The following is a 21,215-nucleotide window of genomic DNA, read 5'->3' as shown; positions in this document are numbered from 1 at the left end:
AACAGTTAATTCATTGCAAACAAACTGTATGGCAATTCCAAGGACAATGAACTTCAACTCACCAGGCGAGCATGTGGGTTTCGGTGGTAATAGATTTCTTTATAGCCATCCATCCACACTTCAGCTGCGCGCACGCTGTTGGCCAAAGCTTTAGACCGCGAGTACGGAGCTTGTTTGGGGAAAATGTGACCCACGTGAGAGCAAGGGTGGATCTCAAGGCTCCCTCCACACTGCCATATCTGAACAAAGAATTGACACTGTGCGTCATTAACTTGAAACTTTGCAAGTAGGAGGACACAGTAAGTCTTTGCAAGGATAATACCTTCCTTAAAACATCAGAGGATGCTGCAAGCAATATAGACAATCATTGTGTGTCTCATTTGATGCCAGTAACAACATGCTTATGAAGTCAGGGCAAATCACTGGGAGTAACAAGGAGATAATCCCATGTATGGTTTGCAATTATCCCTTTCTCAGCTTTACTTTCTCTGAAGGCCTGTGGTCTACAACGCAAGCCATATAGGCATTCTAAACAGAGTTACTTTTCCAGTCATTATTCGTGTTCTGGTCATATTAATGGAGAATGATAACTTGTGTTTCCAGTTCTACATTCACCATTTCAGAAGAAGGGTGTGGGTATCTGGTTATAAAATGTATCTAACTTTTTTCACTGGAAAGGAAAAGCAAAGTAATTCTCTAATGGTGGTCCAGCCACGGTCAGTGAAGTAGATTCTCTTATCTGAACTAATATTCCTACTCGCTGTCAAGGAAAAGGACTTGAATATGAATGTGGAACTGGCACAACTCATTCTGCCCTCATCCTTACACCTCTAGGTCTGCATGTCAGGAAATACATGGCCCTGGAGATAAAACCAATAAATGACCACAAAGCAGAGATGCTAGTCTCAAAGCTTGGTGCAAATGTTTGTAACTATTCTCCTCTCCTTTGAAAACTGCACTTTTGGCAGCTCACCCACACAGCCACTAACTTCAAGTTTGATGTAATTAAAGGGAAGCATGGCTAGACATTTTCCATTTATTACTACAAAAATGTGGCAGAATGCCTATTTCTGACAGGTGCCTGAAGAAAAAGTGTCTGAAGTTGTCAGGTGGGAGGAAAGGCAGGACACAGTGCTGCTCTTGGAACACACTTGAGACTATCACCAATGGTTTCCATAGACTACCTGTTGAAGTTTCTTGAGAACTGGCACTCCAGTGAGCTAATTCTCCTCAAGTATTAACCATGTGGAGGTGACAGCTCCTCTTTTTTGTACATAAAGTATAACATAAATTAGTTCAGATATATTTTAATTGCATGTTATTCAAATGAACATAGAAGGAGTGAATGCTATGAGGTAGCAAATAAAACTTCTCTACTTAGTCACAGCAGATCAGATGGGACTTTTTTCCCTCCTCTCTCTCTCTTCCTGGGACTTTCAGGGATCCAGAAGGCCACTACAGAGACTTTCCAAAACATAAGATGGATGTTGTCTTCAGCCTGGTTGGGGGGTGTGTGTGTGTTTAAAGTTACTTAGGCTTTCCCTCATATTTCTTAATTTAGAAACCAAAGAATATTTCTTAATTGATTTGATTTTGGATATGATGTCCGACCTTTACATGGGGCACAATACTGTGCTCAGTAACAAAACTGTAAGCACTCTGCTATGTACATTTACTTTCAAAACAAATGGTTTCCTTAAAGATGTGGGAAATCATTCAACTACAGGGAGCAAGCACTAGATAATCTTTACTTCTTGGTTTTCATGAGAGTTTTCTCTCTTCTTTTTTGTTTTTTTTTTGAGGTAACCAATACACTTGACATTTGGGGGTTGGAACTAGATGATCCTTATGGTCCCTTCCAACCCTAACTGATACTATGATTTAAACTGAAAGAAGATTATAGGGATTGCACAAGAAATCTAGAATTCTGTACTGACCCTTTAAACAACTTGTGTATTTTCACGTGGAAATTGCACAGCTGTCCATCTGAAAGCTGCTGTGAAACCAGTTACTCAGTTTCACTCTACGATCTCCCACTTTGAAGTCTGATGGAAAACAGTAGCTTCCTAATGGGATGGAGATTGGAGTCAATACAGCTGACCAATATGATCGAGTATTGTTCCTTTATTGTTCCAGTATTGTAGGACTATAGTGCGAGTATAGCATGGTAAAGTAAAGCAAAGAAGAAGAAGGGAAAGGAAAGGTAGAAGTGTGTATCAAGGGAACTTCTACAACTTATATAAACTCGGAGTGCCTTGTTGGCATAGTGTGACCGTTTGAGGCTGTGCCTTTAAGAAACAGACAGTGCGGGGACACTCTGGCTGAATGTTTTGGTACCAGAACGAAAACACTGATATTCTAAACGAATTTCATTGGTGGATGGGCAGAATGCAACTTTAAGTTTTAGAGCAGGTGGAATTTTTTCTCAGTTTGGGTTTCAGCCTGTCCTCCGTGCCAGTCTGATCTGCCTCTCTCCCTGTCCGCTTCTCAGAAAACTAGCTGGAGCTGACCTTGGGATAAGCAAAACTAATCCTGCATGGGCTTTTGAAGCTTAATAACATCTCCTTTCCTTACTAACTGCCTTTCTCTCTCTCTCTAACCCCTTTTTGGGGAAAAAAGGAGGTAGGGGGAGAGAGGGGGGTACAGGGAGGGGGGAACCCTCCTCTCGAGGAGGGAATTTTGTTGTATTATTTTCCTTTGCTGTATATTTCTGTATATATATTGTAAATACCTGTATATATTGTGTTATATATAATCTGCTTCCTATATGTGCTTGTAAATATAGTCTGCTTCTCTGACTTGAGTTTAGCTGTGGTTTTCTTTCTCTGTGGGGGAGGGAGAGCTAGGCCCTCTCTCAACCTACCACACATAGCCTCATTGGTTCCCTATGAGTGACCACACATCACACTATTATAGATTATTGGTCCAACTACTAACGACACACAAGGTTGTTGATGCAGGTGCATGTCCTGGTGTCCCAAGATAACTTTCTATGTTTATAGCTACCAGTGTCCTGCTTTAGTTACATGCTGCAGGCACAGCACTGTTTTGGTACACTGCTAGCTGGCTCTGCACTGATGCTGAGCATGGCCTACCACCACGTCAGGCTCTAGGCCTGCACTGCCAGACTGCTCACACCGCTCGTCGCTGGCATTGCCACAGCTTCCTACAGCCAGGATTACTTTTTTAAGGTTGAATTTAATTGTGCCAAATCTGCTTGCCAGCAAATATTAAGCCCCATGGAATTTAGTACAGTTTAACAATTTCCATATTTTTTTATATTCTGCATAAGCATTTATTTATTGCTCCTTACTGTTCTGATGAGTCTGTTTTTAAACAAGATATGAGGAACAGACCATAAAAACTACTGAAGTCAAAACGCACAGCTAAGAAGGAAGCACGTTATTCTACTGTTCCATAATGAACTCTTAATTTAAATTAAGTAAAAAAGCCTGACTGTATCTCTATTAAATTGCTGCCAAAAAGAAAATTATAGAAGAGCTTATTTTTCAATAATTGAAATTCTGAATTTCTCTATAACATGACTGTAGGTTGCTAAGCAATACTTATTAAGTTCTGCTTCTTTCATTGAAACAGTTCAAAACTTCTCTGGCTTTCCTGTTACAAGCAAAAATTAAATATATGGCAGCCAAACAACTCCTCAAATAGCACTTTTTTTTTTTCTTTTTATTTTAATGGAAGACACTTCAGCCTCTACATATAGTCATGTAAAAATGAACAGCAATAAATTAAAGCAAGGAATTCAACAGAGAAACCATAGTGGATTACCAAATGCTACCTAAGTGCCTCTGGGGAAGATTCTCCCCTAGAATGATTTCAACCTTCTGCAGTAGAGAAGCGCATTAGATTCCATGTATATGTTACACACTCACCTGAATGAAAACACCATTTCTTTACTAGGTCTGGCTACCTTGAAGCTCTCCTTATAAGAGCATATTGTTTCCCTTTACCACAAAAAGAAAACAAGGTGAAGTTCTGGTTTATGTTCACTTTCATCTTGATACATGTACAGGAGTGATATTGTTATTATTTTTTTCCTGTTTGTAGACAGATGGTAAGAAGGACATTGAGACACTTGAATGTGTCCAGAGAAGGGCAGCGAGGCTGGGGAGAGGCCTTGAGCACAAGCCCCATGAGGAGAGGCTGAGGGAGATGGGATTGTTTAGCCTGGAGAAGAGGAGGCTCAGGGGAGACCTTAGTGCGGTCTACAACTACCTGAAGGGGAGGGGGTTGGTCTCTTCTCCCAGGCAACCAGAACAAGAGGACATAGTCTCAAGCTGCACCAGGGGAGGTTTAGGCTTGAGGTGAGGAGAAAGTTCTTCCCAGAGAGAGTTGTTAGCCATTGGAATGTGCTGCCCAGGGAGGTGGTGGAGTCACCGTCCCTGGAGGTGTTCAAGAGGGGATTGGATGTGGCACTTGGTGCCATGATTTAGTCATGAGGTCTGCAGTGATGGGTTGGACTTGATGATCTTTGAGGTCTCTTCCAACCTTGGTGATTCTGTGATTACAAAATGCTACAGTAACTGCTCAGCTCTCTCTTTGGAATCCCCCCTCCCTGTCAGGGTCTCTGGACAACTGACCTAATGCTAGGTCAGTAAGTGATAAACAAGAAACCTCTATAAGCTCTACCATCTCCACTCTAACACTTTAGGACTCTGGAAGAAATAAAAAGGTTTTTTAAAAATAGATGACATCTCCTCAAAAAATGACAAACTGTGGAAAATACTCAATTTCTGCCCATCTCTTCTACAATTTTGCTTGCTGGCTTGCAGCTGAGCATTCCAGCAGGATCTGCTGAGAGCTGGGCAGGCGGAGGAGCCTCCTTAGCCACACAAAACCATCCTGGCTGCTTCTGACACAAGACAGATTTCCAGATCCAGACAGAAAGAAACGCCACAAAAAGATGAAAAGAAAGAGGCCCCAGGCAACTGGGGATTTATCCAGGCCCACAGGCAATGAAAATTTCCACCAGAAGAAAGGAATTATCAAGAAATTATTTTGTCATCTTGCATATGCATGGTGGTTTTCTCTTATGCCATGATGGTGGGTCGAAGGACAGACTGCAAGCGCTGGTCCCCAGAATCAAACTTTCATTGCAGTACCATGAGCAGCACCAAGAGTAAAGGGGAAGGGGAAAGATGCCAGAACCATATTCCCCTTCACTCCTTGTACAGGAAGGGGAAGATGAAAGGGTATGTTTTGGACCCTTCTGAAAGAAGGGTTTCAATGCTCATTATGCCTACAAAGTGAAAATTTATCTAGTCAAATAGCATTAGGCAATTCAAAAACAAGGCACATTGACCTGATTCAGGATCAGGATTCATTTATCTCTCTTAGTCATCACGCTTTTAGCCAAAGCTCTGCCCTTGCACCTCTCAAAACCACAGAGTTGGGTCTGGGTTTTTTTTTTTCAGTTTAGAATAACCAGAGTACAAGAAAGAGGAGGCTTGAAGACAAGTCCTTTCATGTCATTGGGAAGGTGGTGATTTCAGAGACTAAAAGAACAATGAATTAATTTACAGTGTTTTTCAGTATCCCTGCTCCTAATTTTCAGGTCTGGCAGGTCTAGAAACCATGGAGACAAGAGAATTAACACTGATTTATCTCTCTTGACTGTCTTCAGCACTGTGGGCAGCCAGAAGAACACAGTTCAGCAACATCTAAACACTCTGCACTCTTACACAAAAACCCTCACTGCAGGAAGCACAGGGGCTTGAAGTCAAATAGAGGAAAGCATGTCATGCACAATTTGGATCCAGATGCCCAGATCCTACTGGCAATCTACATTAGTAAACCTAACACACCCAGATATATTTGCTGGTGGTTGCACAGTTTGACCTCTAAAACTCTTGGCCCCCAACAAGAGAGCCTCTTCATCTGTCTTTAGTAAGCCCCATACCAGGGCTCCCACTGTGCTTTCTTGAATAAGAATCTCTTTTCCCACCACAAGCAACATTCCTGTTCTTGGCTCAGTGCATAGAATCATTTCAGTTCAAAAAGACCTTAAAAATCAAGTCCAGCCATTAACCTAGCATTGCCAGGTTCACCAGTAAACCATGTCCCTCAGCACCACCTCTACATGCCTTTTAAATACCTCCAGGGACGATGACTCAACCATTTCCCTGGGCAGCCTGTTCCAAAATTTGACAATCCTTTCAGTTAAGAGATTTTTAACAATATCCAATCTAAACCTCCCCTGGCACAACTTGGGGGCATTTCCTTTCATCCTTTTGCTAGTTACTTGGGAGAAGAAACTGACCCTCCACCTCACTACACCCTCCTTTCTGGTAGTTGTAGAGAGCAATGAGGGTCTCCCCTCAGTCTCCTCCAGACTAAACAACCCCAGTGGTCATAAGGCTTGTTCTCCAAACCCTTCACCAGCTTTGTTGCCCTTCTCTGGACATGCTCCAGCATCTCAGTGTCATTCTCGTAGTGAGGGCCCCAAAAACTAAACATGGTTTTTGAGGTGCAGCCTCAACAGTGCCAAGTACAAGGGGACAATCATTTCTCTGCTCCTACTGGCCACACTACTTCTGATGCAAGCCAGGATGCTGCTGGATTTCTTGGCCACTTGAGCACACTGCTTGCTCACATTCAGCTGGTTGTTGATGATCGCTCCCAGGTCCTTTTCGTTCAGGAAGCTTTCCAGTCATTCTCCTCCAAGCATGTAGCACTGCATGGGGTTGCTGTGACCCAGGTGCAGGACCTGGCACTTGGCCTTGTTGAACCACTTATATTGGCCTTGAGCAATCAATCCAGCCTATCTGAATACCCCTGTAAAGCCTTTCTACCCTCAAGCAGATCAACACTCTGAGCATGACACACTGCATGCCTGTGGCCACTGCAAGACTTCTGAGCCCCTGGGCTGGTGCACAAGGAGACAACATTTCTCCATGTTGAGGGAATGAAGGCACTGCTTACTCACACTGGTGCACCTCACAGGGTCAAACACATTGTTTAGAGGAATTTGTAACATCAGAAATGAGACCTGCTGCCAGAGCCTGGCACAGGTCAACAGCAATGACGACTTTGGTCTAAACCAGCAACCAGTGCAGGGGCACTCCATGTTGTACAGGGCAGGTGTCAGGCTTGTTGTATCAGCAAGCCTTGGCTTCCCAGAAAACTCACACAATCCATCTCAGCGCAGAAAGGCACTGCCACCTGGGGTAGTGTTACCCCTAACTCCTACTGGTTAGGGGGCAACCATTTTGGTGCCACCAAATCTGTGACATACAGGGTCACAGAAGACTGCAGACATTTCAAACAAAATTAAGCCATTCTCCTTCTGGGGTGCATCAAAAGAAGCGTGGCCATCAGATCCAGAGAGGTGATTCTGACACTTTGCTCTGCTCTGGTGAAACCTCACCTGGAGTACTGCGTCCAGCTCTGGAGCCCTCAGTATAGGAAGGACATGGACCTGAGGGAGCAGGTCCAGAGGAGGGCCACAAAAATGATCAAGGGGTTGGAGCACCTCTGCTATGAAGACAGGCTGAGGGAGCTGGGGTTGTTTAGCCTGAAGAAGAGGAGGCTCAGGGGAGACCTTATTGCTGTCTACAACTAGCTGAAGGAAGGTTGTAGCCATGTGAGGGTTGGTCTCTTCTCCCAGGCAACCAGCACCAGAACAAGAGGACACAGTCTCAAGCTGTGCCAGAGGAGGTTTAGGCTGGCTGTTAGGAAGAAATTCTTCATAGAAAGAGTGATTGGCCATTGGAATGGGCTGCCTAGGGAGGTGGTGGAGTCCCCATCCCTGGAGGTGTTCAAAAAAGGCTTGGATGTGGCACTTGGAGCCATGGTTTAGTTGTCAGGAGGTGTTGGGTATTAGGTAATAGGTTGGACTTGATGATCTCTGAGGTCTTTTCCAACCTTACTGATCCTATGATTCTATGTTACCTATGATTCTATAAGTAGACCCTGTAATGTTCCGTTCTGCCAACTGTGGCTGTTGCTCTCAAGCCTGCTGCTTTATGAAAGGTGCACATTTCTGCTGAGAGACAGAGCACATAGTACTTTTTTGAAAAGCAGCTGTTTGGTACACCAGCTTCAGAAGCTCAAAGACCTGATGAGGATGAGTAAGCTGCTTTGAGCTTCAAGTGGAGACCTGCTGAATTTAGTGACCAAGACATGCAGGCTGTGTGTTTTGACTTACATGCCAGAGAGCTTTTTTCCTACATAAAAAAGGAGGTGGCCAAGAATTCAGCTCAAACAGTGATCTGGCTGAGCAGCACTCCTCCAGAGAGAAACCATGCCAACTGCAGGTCTCTGTCTATTACCCTCCTTAATCATTTTCTTTCCATATATTTATGCTCTCTCTGCTAGGATTTCCATGCTACGTTCAGGAGGAACGGCATTCAAGAAGATTTCATGCTTCTCTGGTCAACAGGCAGGCATCTCATGTGAGACAGTCTGAGGACACTTCCTTTCTCAAATGAGTGGGTTTGTAGCATCAAAATACTATTTAGAATCATAGAATGGTTTGGGTTGCAATAGACCTTTAAAGATCACTTTAGTCCAACCTTTCTTTAACATCTTAAACAAAGCCACCAATCCTCCCCTCCCACAGTTCAGTGATACACAGAACTGCAAATATGACCATAAAACATACCTGATGATGAGCAGAAAAAGCAAGGAGAATCCAAGATACTAAATTGTAAACTCCCTATGGGGTATCTCTTACACCATCAGCAGATTGCCTCAACAAGTTGAAGGTGACACAGGGCAAGCTACAAGCAGCCAGTGCTCACTGGGAATTAGCAGCAACACAGGTAACAGCAGCATTGAGGACAAGACTGTTTTGCTTGTCAGTTTGGACTATCTTCTGTCTCTTCCTCTGTCATAAATCCTTTTAATTCCATCATAATTAGCTATATGCCCCACATCTGAGCACTGATCCACTATCTACTGGTGTACAGCTCTACAGCTCCTGGAGATTTTCACCATCACCTCTCATAACCTTCATAGAAACTTTTCCTGAAGTGAAACAGAATAAAGCCTTCAGAAAGTGCAGGGGCTGGATTGTCCTGCTGGTAACTGCCACCAGTTTCCTCCTACCGAGTCCATCAGTGCAGTTTGCCAGACCCACATTAGAACATTACAAATGTTAGTTACCAATTATTTTCTTCAAGGCACAGAATGTAAACTTCATCTGCTAATATCACATCACTACTTAGGTTTTAAATTGTTTTTAAATTGTTTTAAAGTGGCTACTCTGAAGGAAAACAACTATTAACAGTTCTGTGAATAGAACTCTTGTTCCATCCAACAGTGATTGCCCACTGCAATGGGCTGCCCAGGGTGGTGGCGAAGTCGCCATCACTGGAGGTGTTTAGGAGGAGACTTGATGGAGTGCTTGGTGCCATGGTTTAGTTGATTAGATGGTATTGGATGATGGGTTGGACACAATGATCTTGAAGGTCTCTTCCAAACTGGTCTATTCTATTCTACTCTATTCTAATTCTATTCTATTCTAATTCTATTCTATTCTAAGAGGAAAGGGGCTCAAGTTGTGCCAAGAGAGGTTCATGTTGGACATTAGGAAAAATTTCTTCACAGAAAGGGTTATCAGACATTGGAACAGGCTGCCTAGGGATGTGGTGGAGTCACCATCCCTGGAGGTATTTAAAAGACATGTAGATGTGGTGCTGAGGGACATGGTTTAGTGGTAATAGCTTAGTAGTAGTTGTTGGATTGTGAGCTCTGCTCTAGGCGAGCAGTTGGTCTGGATGATCTCAGAAGTTTCTTCCAACCTCAACAGTTCTCTGATTCTATACTGAAGCAGGAGAGCAAGGAAAAGAGATTCATATAAGCATCTCCCAAAATACTCCCTTCTTAACACCTGCTTACATTACAGCTATGTCATTACCTAAAGAGGCATAAAGAAAGAAATATGAAACAAACCCCAAACTTTGAATTAAGCCACTTACCCTAAATGAGAATTCAAGGTTTTCTCCTCCCCAGACTTCCATTCCTGTATCATACGAACCGAGATAATCAAAATACTTCTTGCTCACAGAAAACAATCCTCCTGCCATGGTTGGAGACCTATAAAAAAGAACAGTAACTCTGCTTTGAATAAAAAGAAAAAATATGTTAAATTAACAAACAATAGATCAAAACTACTATAAATATTTATTTTGCATTTTCTCAGTCTTTTCTGGATACAAAGCAACAGCCAGATGTTGATAGGTTAAGTACTGTATCATCAGGCCATTTAAATATAATGTTGTAGTTAAAAAAAAGGGTATCAGAAGCAAGCTCCATAATGTATCAAAATAAAAATAATAACGAAAAGAGAGAAGATAAATGCTGTGTTAACACAATTCTTTGCAATTCCAGTGTCATTATGAGTGGTCATAAATGACTAAGGTCTTAGTTTCACACAGTAGAACATGTGCTTTTTTTTGGTAGCAGAATTATTTCAGTCATCTCTGCAATTCTAAGTGCAGTATTCTTACATATTTTACTTACATAGTAAGTAAACACAAATTTGTGCTTTAATAATTGATTACGACATTTCTGATCCCATTGATATCTGAGCAGAACTAAGTACACAGAGCCCCTGAAAAGATTTACTTTTTTATCTCTAAGGTCTGCCCATCTGTATTTATTTTCAACTGCTTGCTACATTTGCAAGAAAAAGCTGGGGTCAAGATGGGATTCTCACTGAAGATCACAAGGCCCCACAAGTGACAGTGCACTTCAGGAATGTACTTTCAGTAGGCTAGTGTGTGTACATATACATTCACTTTAATTCATTCATTATTGCTCCTAATTGTTTACAGCCTTAGAATGTTAGCCTCTTTAAAGTGCCAAGCACTAAATTCAGTTGACACTTCATGAATTTCACTAAATTGCTGTTGAGGTAAATATCAATGAATGATAGGTGCAGTGATCAGTTACTCTTAATCTGCCAAAACTAATTTTACCAGCCATCTTTTTGTAGCAACACTGTCTTACACTGCCAGATATTGTTTCTGAGAAGGGAAAGAGATGAGGAGAGACAGAAGGAAAAAAAAAATAAACAAAACAAAGTCCATATCCAGTCAAGCTCTTTTGTCTCACTCCAGAGCTTGTCTTTCCAAACACATCTGTCAGTGACACCACTCTCGGCACTGCTGCTTAATCCAGACACTTACTGAGCTCGCAGTCCTCAGGCTACCATGAAGCTCTATCCCTTACTGTTTTTCCCCTAGCATGCCACAGACAATTCTTCTTGTTGGGAGAAGAAAAGCATGGTATTGAAACTGAAGGCCTTAAAAAGCATTTAATCCATTTTGAAGCTGTTTTTCAAGAGGATGCAGACTAGTATATGCTGGGAAGGATTAAATCACTGCTTTACTTTTCCCATTTCAAAGAAAATAACATTTGCTTCTCTAATTTGAGGATTAGTTCATTAATATTTGTGAAGTACTGGGTATTGTAATCATGATAAGCAACATAGAAAAGGCTGAGAAAATTCTGAGAGAATTCTGTATTTGTCATTGCCCATCATTATAAATAAAAGCAAGGACTAACAAAATTAGGGCATTAAAATGCCAAACAACTGCTTAATTCCTTGCAATACGCTACTGAAATATAGTAACTTCCAAACTGAGTACCAGGATTTTGCTTACAGTAGCATTTTCCAGATGCATTGGTGGTACTCTTACTTTACCTCCCCGAAAAACACAGTGTGGAGTGACAGATAGTACTGACTAATTGCAGCTTGTCTTAAAATGAAATAAAACTAAACCCCACAAGGAAGTCATCTTCATGAGCTCCTATGAAGTAGCCCTTCATAGAAATTATGATGGGTAGAGCTGTAGCACTTGATCCAGATGAAGAACTAGCAAACTGGTTCACCTTTCAAAACAAAGCAAGGAACCACCACAATCGCTACAAGCGCAGACTTCAAAACTACTTTTGCTTTCTCAACAGCTGATTTTTGTTCCTCCTTTCATCATTGACCACAATACATTCTTTACAACATGGATCCTCTTTGCTTTGCACAGAGGACATCCTTTAGTACTAGCTAATCATTTACAACCTTCCCGGATGCTGACAGAATTTGTGGGAGTTTGCCTGCAGGAATCCACAGACTGCTTGTGCAATAAGAATTCCATATGGAAGATTACACAGGCATTTTGGCTTTTAGAGCAGTATTTTTTCAGGAGCAGGGTGAGCAGGAGCTATTTTGGAAACAAAGGGCAAGCAAACAAGATACATATTTTCAAGCAAAACGCTCATTTCCTAAGTATTTTTCAGCACCTGGCATTTCAAAAAGGAATTCACAAGCACTTGTAGCATTCACAGTTTCATAAGATGCAGAAAAATTAACCTGATCACGTCAGTCTTGGACTTCCTCCTTTTTTGTTCTCGTTCAGGGGTAGCATGCCAAGTGAAGACCAGTCTCCAGTCAAACCCACCAATCTGTGGCTCACCAGCATTTCCCAAGTACTCAAATGTGTTCCAGTCAATAACATCGATAACAGGGCAAACAACAGCTGTTTCTTCTTCGGCAATCCTAGTATGATTTAAAAAAAGATTAAAAATCACTTCCATTCGATACATCTCTAAAACTAGAACTGTCAAGAACAGAGAACACTTACAGATACCAACCACAGAGTTTTGCTCCTTTTCAACTCATGTTGCAATGCAAGGAAAGGATAGCTAGAAGAATAACCACTGACTTCTTGCTAAGGATGTCTCAAAAGGCTGCATAAGGAAGGACTCAGCTGTAGGCACCTGGCAAGCATCAATCTTTCTGGACAGTGTAAGCGAGGTATGCCAGATGGCTTGAGATAATACATTCAGCATCTGGCTTTGCTGCCATATCCAGCACTACATCCTTAATGAAAACACTTATTTTGTTTTGTACACTTAGCTGCACTAGAGATATTTAGAAAGCAGCATGACTATCACTCTACAAAGATGAATAAGGTAGCTAGGCTCTTGGCTAATGATTCTTCTTGTAACTGTGATCGCCTGCAAAAAGTTATACCAAGTACTACCATTGCAAATTAAAAAGAAGCCAAGAGCTTAAACAATTTTAAAACAAACAAAAAAATACAAAACCAAAAATACATGACACAAGAATCAGACCTCAAACAGTGAAACACACACAAAGGAGGCCTCCAGGAACCCTGACAACATAGGAGACAAAAATGAGAAACAAGATAGTACAGAAGAATGACAGACCTATCAGTAAGGCTGATGCAAAGACAGTCAAGATTTTATCATACTAAAAACACATCAGGGTTGACATTTTTTGCAGGTCTACTTTTGAAAGAAGATAAAAATCCTTCCTCCCATTTATCAGCACTGTGCAGGATTTTCTGGATTCCATTCCAAAAGCATTTGCCCTTACCAAAGACCCACTCCATGGGATCCTTTGCCTTCATCTCAACTTCTGGAAAGGCCTCTCAGTAGCAGCAGAGATCAACATCAAGCACATGAGTTCAAGTTAACACTTTTCTCCTAAATACCTCTTTAGCAATCTTCCTTACATTAGCTCTAGACATCTCGTTCATTCAGTAAAAAACTGATTTGTTTGACTTTAAAGTGCTGTTACTCAGTTTGGACAATTTGGGTCTTCCAGAGGAGAAGAAAAAAGTTATATTGCCAAACAAGGAAGAGACCTGATGTATCTGTCATTTGATTGGAGCTAGTTCCTCGGGAGATTATTAAGCTTAAAACCCACAGGCTGACCAAGGGGCTCTGACTCTGAAATTAAATCAGCTTGTGGTGGTGAAATGTGACAGAGAACAGAAATGGTTCCAAAAAAAGTATTGTCTGAGCTGAGAAAGACTTCCTTAAACATGAAATGGTCCCTTGTTGCCAGAGGAAAGATGCGACATAGCTGTTTTCTTTATTCTTCCCACTGAAATTCTGTTTGATAGAGTGTACAAAAGGGCTTCTACAAATATTGCTAATCTCCCATATCACTTGTTATAAAGCTTACATACAAAACAATGAGAATGATACATATAAAGCTTATATACAAAACAATGAGAATGATACATATACAGAGGGCAAATATTTCCAATAAATAGTAAAAATGCTTTGTTGCTCTATAAAGAAAAAGGAGAAAAATATCAGGTATCTGGAACATCATTTCAGTTCTGAAAGGAATCAAGGAAGCAAAAGCCATCACCTTTTCTGTAAGTTAAGAATTAACTAGATCATACAACGCACAGGCAGCTTACAAATACAACTGTTTGCACTGCAAAGCGCTAACATTGTTGTATTGCTTCCAGAGGAGTCACGATACGTCACGCAAACATCCTCTTAGATATGTACATCCGCGTCTGCAGCAAGAAGGGCAAAAATTCCAAGACACATCCAGGGCTAGCTTTCTACAGAAGGTGATTTATTACACTAAAAATTATCCAAATCCTTCCTAAAGATTGCCATCTAGTGGCTTGCTAAAGAAGTGAGCAAATGAGAGAGTTTTCTCTACAGTTAGGTACAGTTTCTTCAGAGGACAGTCATTAAAACAGGCTTACTCTTTGATTTTTGCCACTTGTCCTTTCTTTCCTCTACCTACACTGTTCATAGCTAACCCACAGTGATTTGGAATAAATTTGGTCTGAAAATTGAGGGAAAAGTTGAATATGACCATTTTAAAGAAAAATAAATAAATACAGTAATATATATGTGGACTATACAATAGATCACATATATTATTCCAGATGCAACTTTCAATGGACACAACAAGTTCAAGAATACAAATTCCACTAGGAATCAAGAAGACACGGATGCCTCAAGACAGCATTTGCTTTTGGAAATCTCTCTCCAGTTGGACAGAGATGGACTAGCTCAGAATTGGGAAGACAGAGATTGACTTCTTTTCCAGTCTGGTTATCCCCTGTTGCAGGGCAATAAACACATGTCTCAGGGCATGTATCTGTCCAGACCTTCTCATCCACTACTCCGGCTGATAGAAACAGCCACCTTTCCCAAAGCAGTTTCAAAGCTGGAAGAGGACTCCTCTGTCTTAAAATCAAAACTTTTTCTTTTCTGAAGAAAAAGAGGAACTAAATCCTCTGTTGACTACCTCATCAGGGCCCAGACTTCAGTAACCTTTGGTAACGCCAAGAGCCATTTTTCCACTGCAGAAGTATGCCAGACCCTCTCTGCTCTTTTTGCAATGGAACAAGAAGCCACCTCAGAGCACAAGCTCACCTTTCCAGCAGGGGCTCCAGCCAGCCCTCATGGCACTCGCAGTGGCAGTCCAGGAATGTCAGGACGTCTCCTTTTGCCACAGATGCTCCCAAGAGCCTTGCTCGAACCAGCCCCTCTCGCTTATTTGCGCGGATGAGACGCACCTTGCGTAAGCCAGCCACGTAGTTTTCCAAAGGCTCCTTTAAATGTTCTGTAAAAAACAAACAATACAGAGAGAAAGACTACAGTTCTGCAGCAATTAGTTTCTATCATGCTAGGGAAAGCTCTATTTTCAGTAGTGTGTTACTTACAGCAGTGCCTTAAAGATACCAGCATTCTGAACTTTGATTCTGCTGGGATGCCTAAGTTAGGAAAGGACAAGGGAAAAGCACAGAATTTGGATGCACACAGATCAGGAAAATGAATGTTTTTTATTTGCCAAGTACTTCTCTGATGGTATACAAATCTTTTTCCATGTACAACTTTTATTCTTAACACAATTCACATAGGGTGGAAAATGCCAGCATTCATTGTCTTTTTGTCCTATAATTCAAACAAAAACCAGATAACCAGGCAGCTCTCACTGTACTAGACACCAGGGCAACCCTGAAGCACTCAAGACTTGCTCAACTTAGGAAACATGAAATGCTCAGTAGGTTATCTATATATGCAAACACATTACAACACAGCAAATGTGTTTCCCCTTTATAAATTAAATTTGGACCAGGAGTCAAATTTTTCAGTGGCATTCCACAAGAAAAAATATTTTTCACAATTGGATGGGGAAGTTTAGGCTGGAGGTGAGGAGAAAGTTCTTCACTGAGAGAGTCATTCATCATTGGAATGGGCTGCCCAGGGAGGTGGTGGAATCACCATCCCTGGAGGTGTTCAAGAGGGGATTGGATGTGGCACTTGGTGCCATGGTCTAGTCATGAGGTCTGTGGTGACAGGTTGGACTCGATCTTTGAGGTCTCTTCCAACCTTATGGTGATACTGTGATACTGTGACTAAGTTTATAGTATGGATATAGGATACTAATATACTAATATATAGGATACTAACTTTATAGTATGTTACCTAAATAGCCTGTCTTTTTTCTCCTGTGGACTACCTGACCTTAAAAAAAAAGAAATTATTTAGAATTGTTCTTCCTACCTTTGTCACTGTAATCATCTACAAGGATAATTTCTTCCAAAAGTATATCTGGAGAGGTCTCAAGAACGCTGTGAACAGTTCGCAGAAGTGTGGACCAAGCCTCGTTATAAAAAGCTATCACAACGGAGGTCTTTGGCAGGCTATAATAGTCATACTTCTTCTCTCTGCATCTGTAAGGGAGGGAATTACATTTAGCACAAGAACAAAAGCATTTGTTAATTTTCAGAAAAATATTCTCAAATGAAGATTTTGCATGCTATTTGCTACCTGTAAGCAGGAACATACAAAGGACCTTAAAAGAACTCCATGTACATGGAAATGTCACGCAAACACCTTCAGGTAGCTGGTCTTCCAGAAGTCCCACTTCCACAAAAATATTATGACAATTTCTGCAAACCCCAAAAGTGTCTAGAAAGAGAAATAATAAGAGGTATTTTGGGCTGATGTCTGTGCAGCAGCTGTCTGCACAGCATTACCTCAAGTAAAAGAACACTCAATGGCCAAAACATGCCCAGGATTACTGGAAAAAAAACAAAAGGAAAATCAATCTATATATATATATATAAGTTAAACATGGTAAGAACAGTAGCATAAATTACTGATACCTTGTGCTTTGAAAAATAAAGCAACTGCTAGACAGTAAAAATGAAACTGTGAAGGCACAGCAACATATAAAAAGAAAAAAAAAACCAAACCCAAACAGAAACAGAACTGAGATGCCTGTGCACTGAAGCAGAACTGGGGAAGACCACAGAACTGCCAAGATATAACAGTGAAATCCACACAGACAAAAAAAACCCCAAACAACCCAGACTGATATAGAAATGCATGGCTTTGGCTCTGTGGAGAGCCAAGAAGTTTGCAAACCTTTAGATTAAGCTCCAGAACCTATTTCCTATAAATATATATATATATATGAACTTCCCTAAATGAACATAACGATGCCAAGAAACTTAGAGCTGGGCCAAATGTATTGTTAAAAGAGTCTCCTGGTCTGAAGGAATTTTAAAATCATGATGGTATTTGTTACTATTTCTCCCTTTTTTGAGCAGTTTTGTTAAAAACCAACAGAAATGGTTTATAAATGTCTGAATTTTCTTACTCCTCCAGCTTGCTGCCTGGAGTTACTGAGGCTTGTAAGGGGCTGAAAGACATACTTGAGCTTCTGCAGACTGCTAGGTTACAGTAGATATCAAAGGAGGTAGGACATAGGTCCCAGAAGACTGGGAACTGGCCAATGTGGTCCCCATCCACAAGAAGGGACGGATGGAGGAACCTGGAAACTACAGACCAGTCAGCCTGACCTCAGTGCCAGGGAAAATGATGGAGCAGATTATCCTGGTGGCAATAACTGCACACCTGAAGGATGGCCAAGGGCTCAGGTCCAGCCAGCATGGGTTTAGGAAGGGCAGGTCCTGCCTCTCCAACCTGATCTCCTTCTATGATCAGGTGACCCGTCTGGTGGATGTGGGGAGGCCTGTGGATGTGGTCTACCTGGACTTTGGCAAGGCCTTTGACACCGTCCCCCACAGCAAACTGCTGGGAGCAGGTGTTGATCTGTTAGAGGGCAGAAGGGCTCTGCAGAGGGACCTTGACCGGCTGGACAGATGGGCAGAGTCCAACAGGATGGTATTCAACAAATCCAAGTGCTGGGTGCTGCACTTTGGCCACAGCAACCCCATGCAGAGCTACAGGCTGGGGTCAGAGTGGCTGGAGAGCTGCCAAACAGAGAGGGACCTGGGGATGCTGGTTGACAGCTGCCTAAACATGAGCCAGCAGTGTGCCCAGGTGGCCAAGAAGGCCAATGGCATCCAGGACTGTATCAAGAATAGTGTGGCCAGCAGGAGCAGGGAAGTGATTGTGCCCCTGTACTCAGCACTGGTTAGGCCACACCTTGAGTACTGTGTCCAGTTCTGGGCCCCTCAGTTTAAGAAGGACATTGAGACACTTGAACGTGTCCAGAGAAGGACAACAAGGCTGGTGAGAGGCCTTGAGCACAAGCCCTATGAGGAGAGGCTGAGGGAGCTGGCATTGTTTAGCCTGGAGGAGGCTCAGGGGAGACCTCATTGCTGTCTACAACTACCTGAAGGGGGAATGTAGCCAGGAGGGAGTTGGTCTCTTCTCCCAGGCAACCAGCACCAGAACAAGAGGACACAGTCTCAAGCTGTGTAAGGGGATGTTTAGGCTGGAGGTGAGGAGAAAGTTCTTCACTGAGATAGTTGTTTGCCATTGGAATGGGCTGCCCAGGGAGGTGGTGGATTCCCCATCCCTGGAGGTGTTCAAGAGGGGATTGGATGTGGCACTTGGTGCCATGGTCTAGTCATGAGGTCTGTGGTGACAGGTTGGACTTGATGATCTTTTAGGTCTCTTCCAACCTTGGTGATACTGTGATACTGTGACATCCTTCCTACCAAAACAGGACACTTAGAAGACCTCCCATACCTACACTATAGACAGCCGAACAGGGAAAACAGAACTGTTTAGCAGAAAATATGACCTATTAGCAATTTAGGGGAAACAAAATTTCCCCAAACACCCAGAAAACTACATTAAATGAAAATTGCTTACCTACAGCACATTGAGAACATATTTACTGACTACAAGGCTGCTGTGTTTGCAATTTGGGAAAAAAAAAAAAAGACTTCTCACAGGTTTCTTTAAAGATTAGGCAATATCTATTAAGATCTGCAGCATAAGAAGGAGTGGGGAAAAAAACAGTCTGAATCTGAATATTCCTACAATTAAAATTCTTATGAGGAAAAAAAAAAAAAAAAAGAGGAGTGTAAAGTAAATAAGTAAATAAAGTAAAAGAAAATAAGGAAGCACTGAGGAGAAATGACACTTGGGCAGAGGAGGCCTGCAGCAGACTGATTCCCAGCCATGAACGGAATGCTGTGTAACCACACTCGGTGTATGTGATGCCTATGCCTGCACACACACAGGCAGATACTCAGGGGGACACACACGTTTACACAATGAAGTACAAAACCACCTGTCCCTCCGAGGCAAACAGAGGCATGGACAGAGAACTGCCTCACATCATCAACTGGCAATAGAAGTGATTTATTTTGCCAAATGTTCATGTATTAACACATTAAAAAGGAGTGGCATTTCAACCAACTTTTTTTTTTTGGGGGGGGGGGGGGGGGGGGGAATGCAGAAAGACCTACTCTATGAATCCAGTTTTAGAAATATATATTTACTTTAGCCTGATGAAAAAAAAAATTATGCTCAGCATTGCCAGAATAAAAATACTCTCATGTATTGCAGTTGCTTGTATCAGATATTGTCAGTTCATTTCTTGATGGAAATAGGACCTTTACATACCCATTTTAGAAAACTGAAGGAAAAACATAAAGAAAACATTCAGGAAAGCTCCCTCTGGAAAATGTCAAAAAGATTCATGTAATAGGAATGCTGTACTCCATTACTTTAAAAAGGAAATTCAAAGGGTCTAAAGAAGCTTATAAGCCTAATTATAGATTAAAGACTTCAGTGGATTTGCCTGAAAATTGCATGCTGGAGACAGGAAACATAATTTGGCACAGACCAAGGAAATCCCCAAACTGTTCGTGATTCACCATGCATTGCTGCCTCCTTCACCGAGCACACCCTCCACGCTGTGGAGAAAGGTCAGCCTCCTACAAGACATACCAGAGTACATGTTTCTTAGGTTTCTGAAGTCAGAAAAGAGACCAAAATAAGAAAGGGTGTTTTATTTTCTAGCTCCATGGTGGAAGGCAGCACACAAAGTGCCCTGGCAGGGCAGGCTGCTGAACTCCAGGCAATGCCTGGATCCCCCCAGAGCTTCCTCACAAAGGGCTGGTGTGACAAGGCTGCCAACCCACAACAGGAAGAGGCCATGTCTCACCTTGCATGCTGATACACACATACACACAGAGCATGCTTGAAAGATTAGCCTTTTACCTACATTAAGTTTATTTTGGGGAAAACTGATCATCCCATAGAGAAACTGGTGAAAAATCGGGGGGGGGGGGGGGGGAAGTTACCCAACTTCTATGCAGATTTGCATGTTTATCTTACAAATTATTCCTAAAACATATATTCCTTACCAATTACTACAAGATCTCAACTATTCTCAGTCTCCAACGCTGCTGCTAAAATGAAGCACACTTTTCCTTACCTCTCTACTGACAAACGTTTCAAAAGGCTTCTGCTAAGTCTTAAAAATATTCCCACTGGGGAGATGACAAACCTAAAGCATTTAAATTCTGGCAAAAGGATAGTGCAAGAAAAATCCTAAACCAACAAATGAATCCCTGAAATGGTTGTTGAGCAACAACCAGGCAGCAAGCACACAGACACTAAATGTTGCCACTTCACGAGATACACAAGCTTCACACAGAACCCACTACAAGTATGAAACCTGACCTACAGCCTAGTGGTCATAACTCAGCTTTTCCCTTTCCCATCTCCTATTTACAACAGAACCACTTTAGCAGTGTACCTTTTGCTGTCAGCTTTGCCAACTTCAGGATGTATTTTTACTCTCTCTGTCAGTCAAGTATCCAAGTTCCTACCTTCAAAGTGAATCATTTCACTCCTACTTTGGGTTACTCAGATAACAAGTGTGTATCAGTTACAACACGTCATTGAAATGACAGGGAGGATATAAACTAGTGACAGCACTTGCAAAATAGGTACTTGCCTACACTGCAAGCTGCTTTTGTTTCTGACCAAGGCGATCCTTAGCGCCACCCTCAGATTCCTAACAATGTCCTTTCCCTGTATAGGGGATCATGTCAAGACAGGATTAACTACCTCAGCTGCCTAATAGCTAGGTGAGCTCTCTGCACTAATGGTCTGGAGTCTGCATGTCCATAAAGACAGATCCAGAATGCAACTCAACCCACCTTCCTTAAAGCATTTGTCTAGCATGG

The 21,215-nt window shown here is 41.9% G+C and overlaps 1 protein-coding gene across 1 annotated transcript in view; it reads right to left on the bottom strand.

The window, feature by feature from the left end:
- GALNT12 (polypeptide N-acetylgalactosaminyltransferase 12) overlaps positions 1-21,215 on the bottom strand; it is a 61,808-nt gene that overhangs the window by 26,377 nt on the left and 14,216 nt on the right. Inside the window, exons 2-6 of the mRNA XM_009906728.2 lie at positions 16,315-16,484; positions 15,181-15,370; positions 12,335-12,520; positions 9,942-10,059; positions 63-239 (exon numbers count right to left, since the gene is read on the bottom strand). Coding sequence (XP_009905030.2) covers positions 63-239; positions 9,942-10,059; positions 12,335-12,520; positions 15,181-15,370; positions 16,315-16,484 — 841 coding nt within the window. The remainder of the gene's footprint in view (positions 1-62; positions 240-9,941; positions 10,060-12,334; positions 12,521-15,180; positions 15,371-16,314; positions 16,485-21,215) is intronic.

This window comes from Dryobates pubescens, chromosome 9, assembly GCF_014839835.1.
Source record: "Dryobates pubescens isolate bDryPub1 chromosome 9, bDryPub1.pri, whole genome shotgun sequence".
Lineage (NCBI taxonomy): Eukaryota > Metazoa > Chordata > Aves > Piciformes > Picidae > Dryobates > Dryobates pubescens.
Note: the sequence above shows the minus strand (reverse complement) of the source record. Positions and strands in the feature narration are given on the sequence as shown.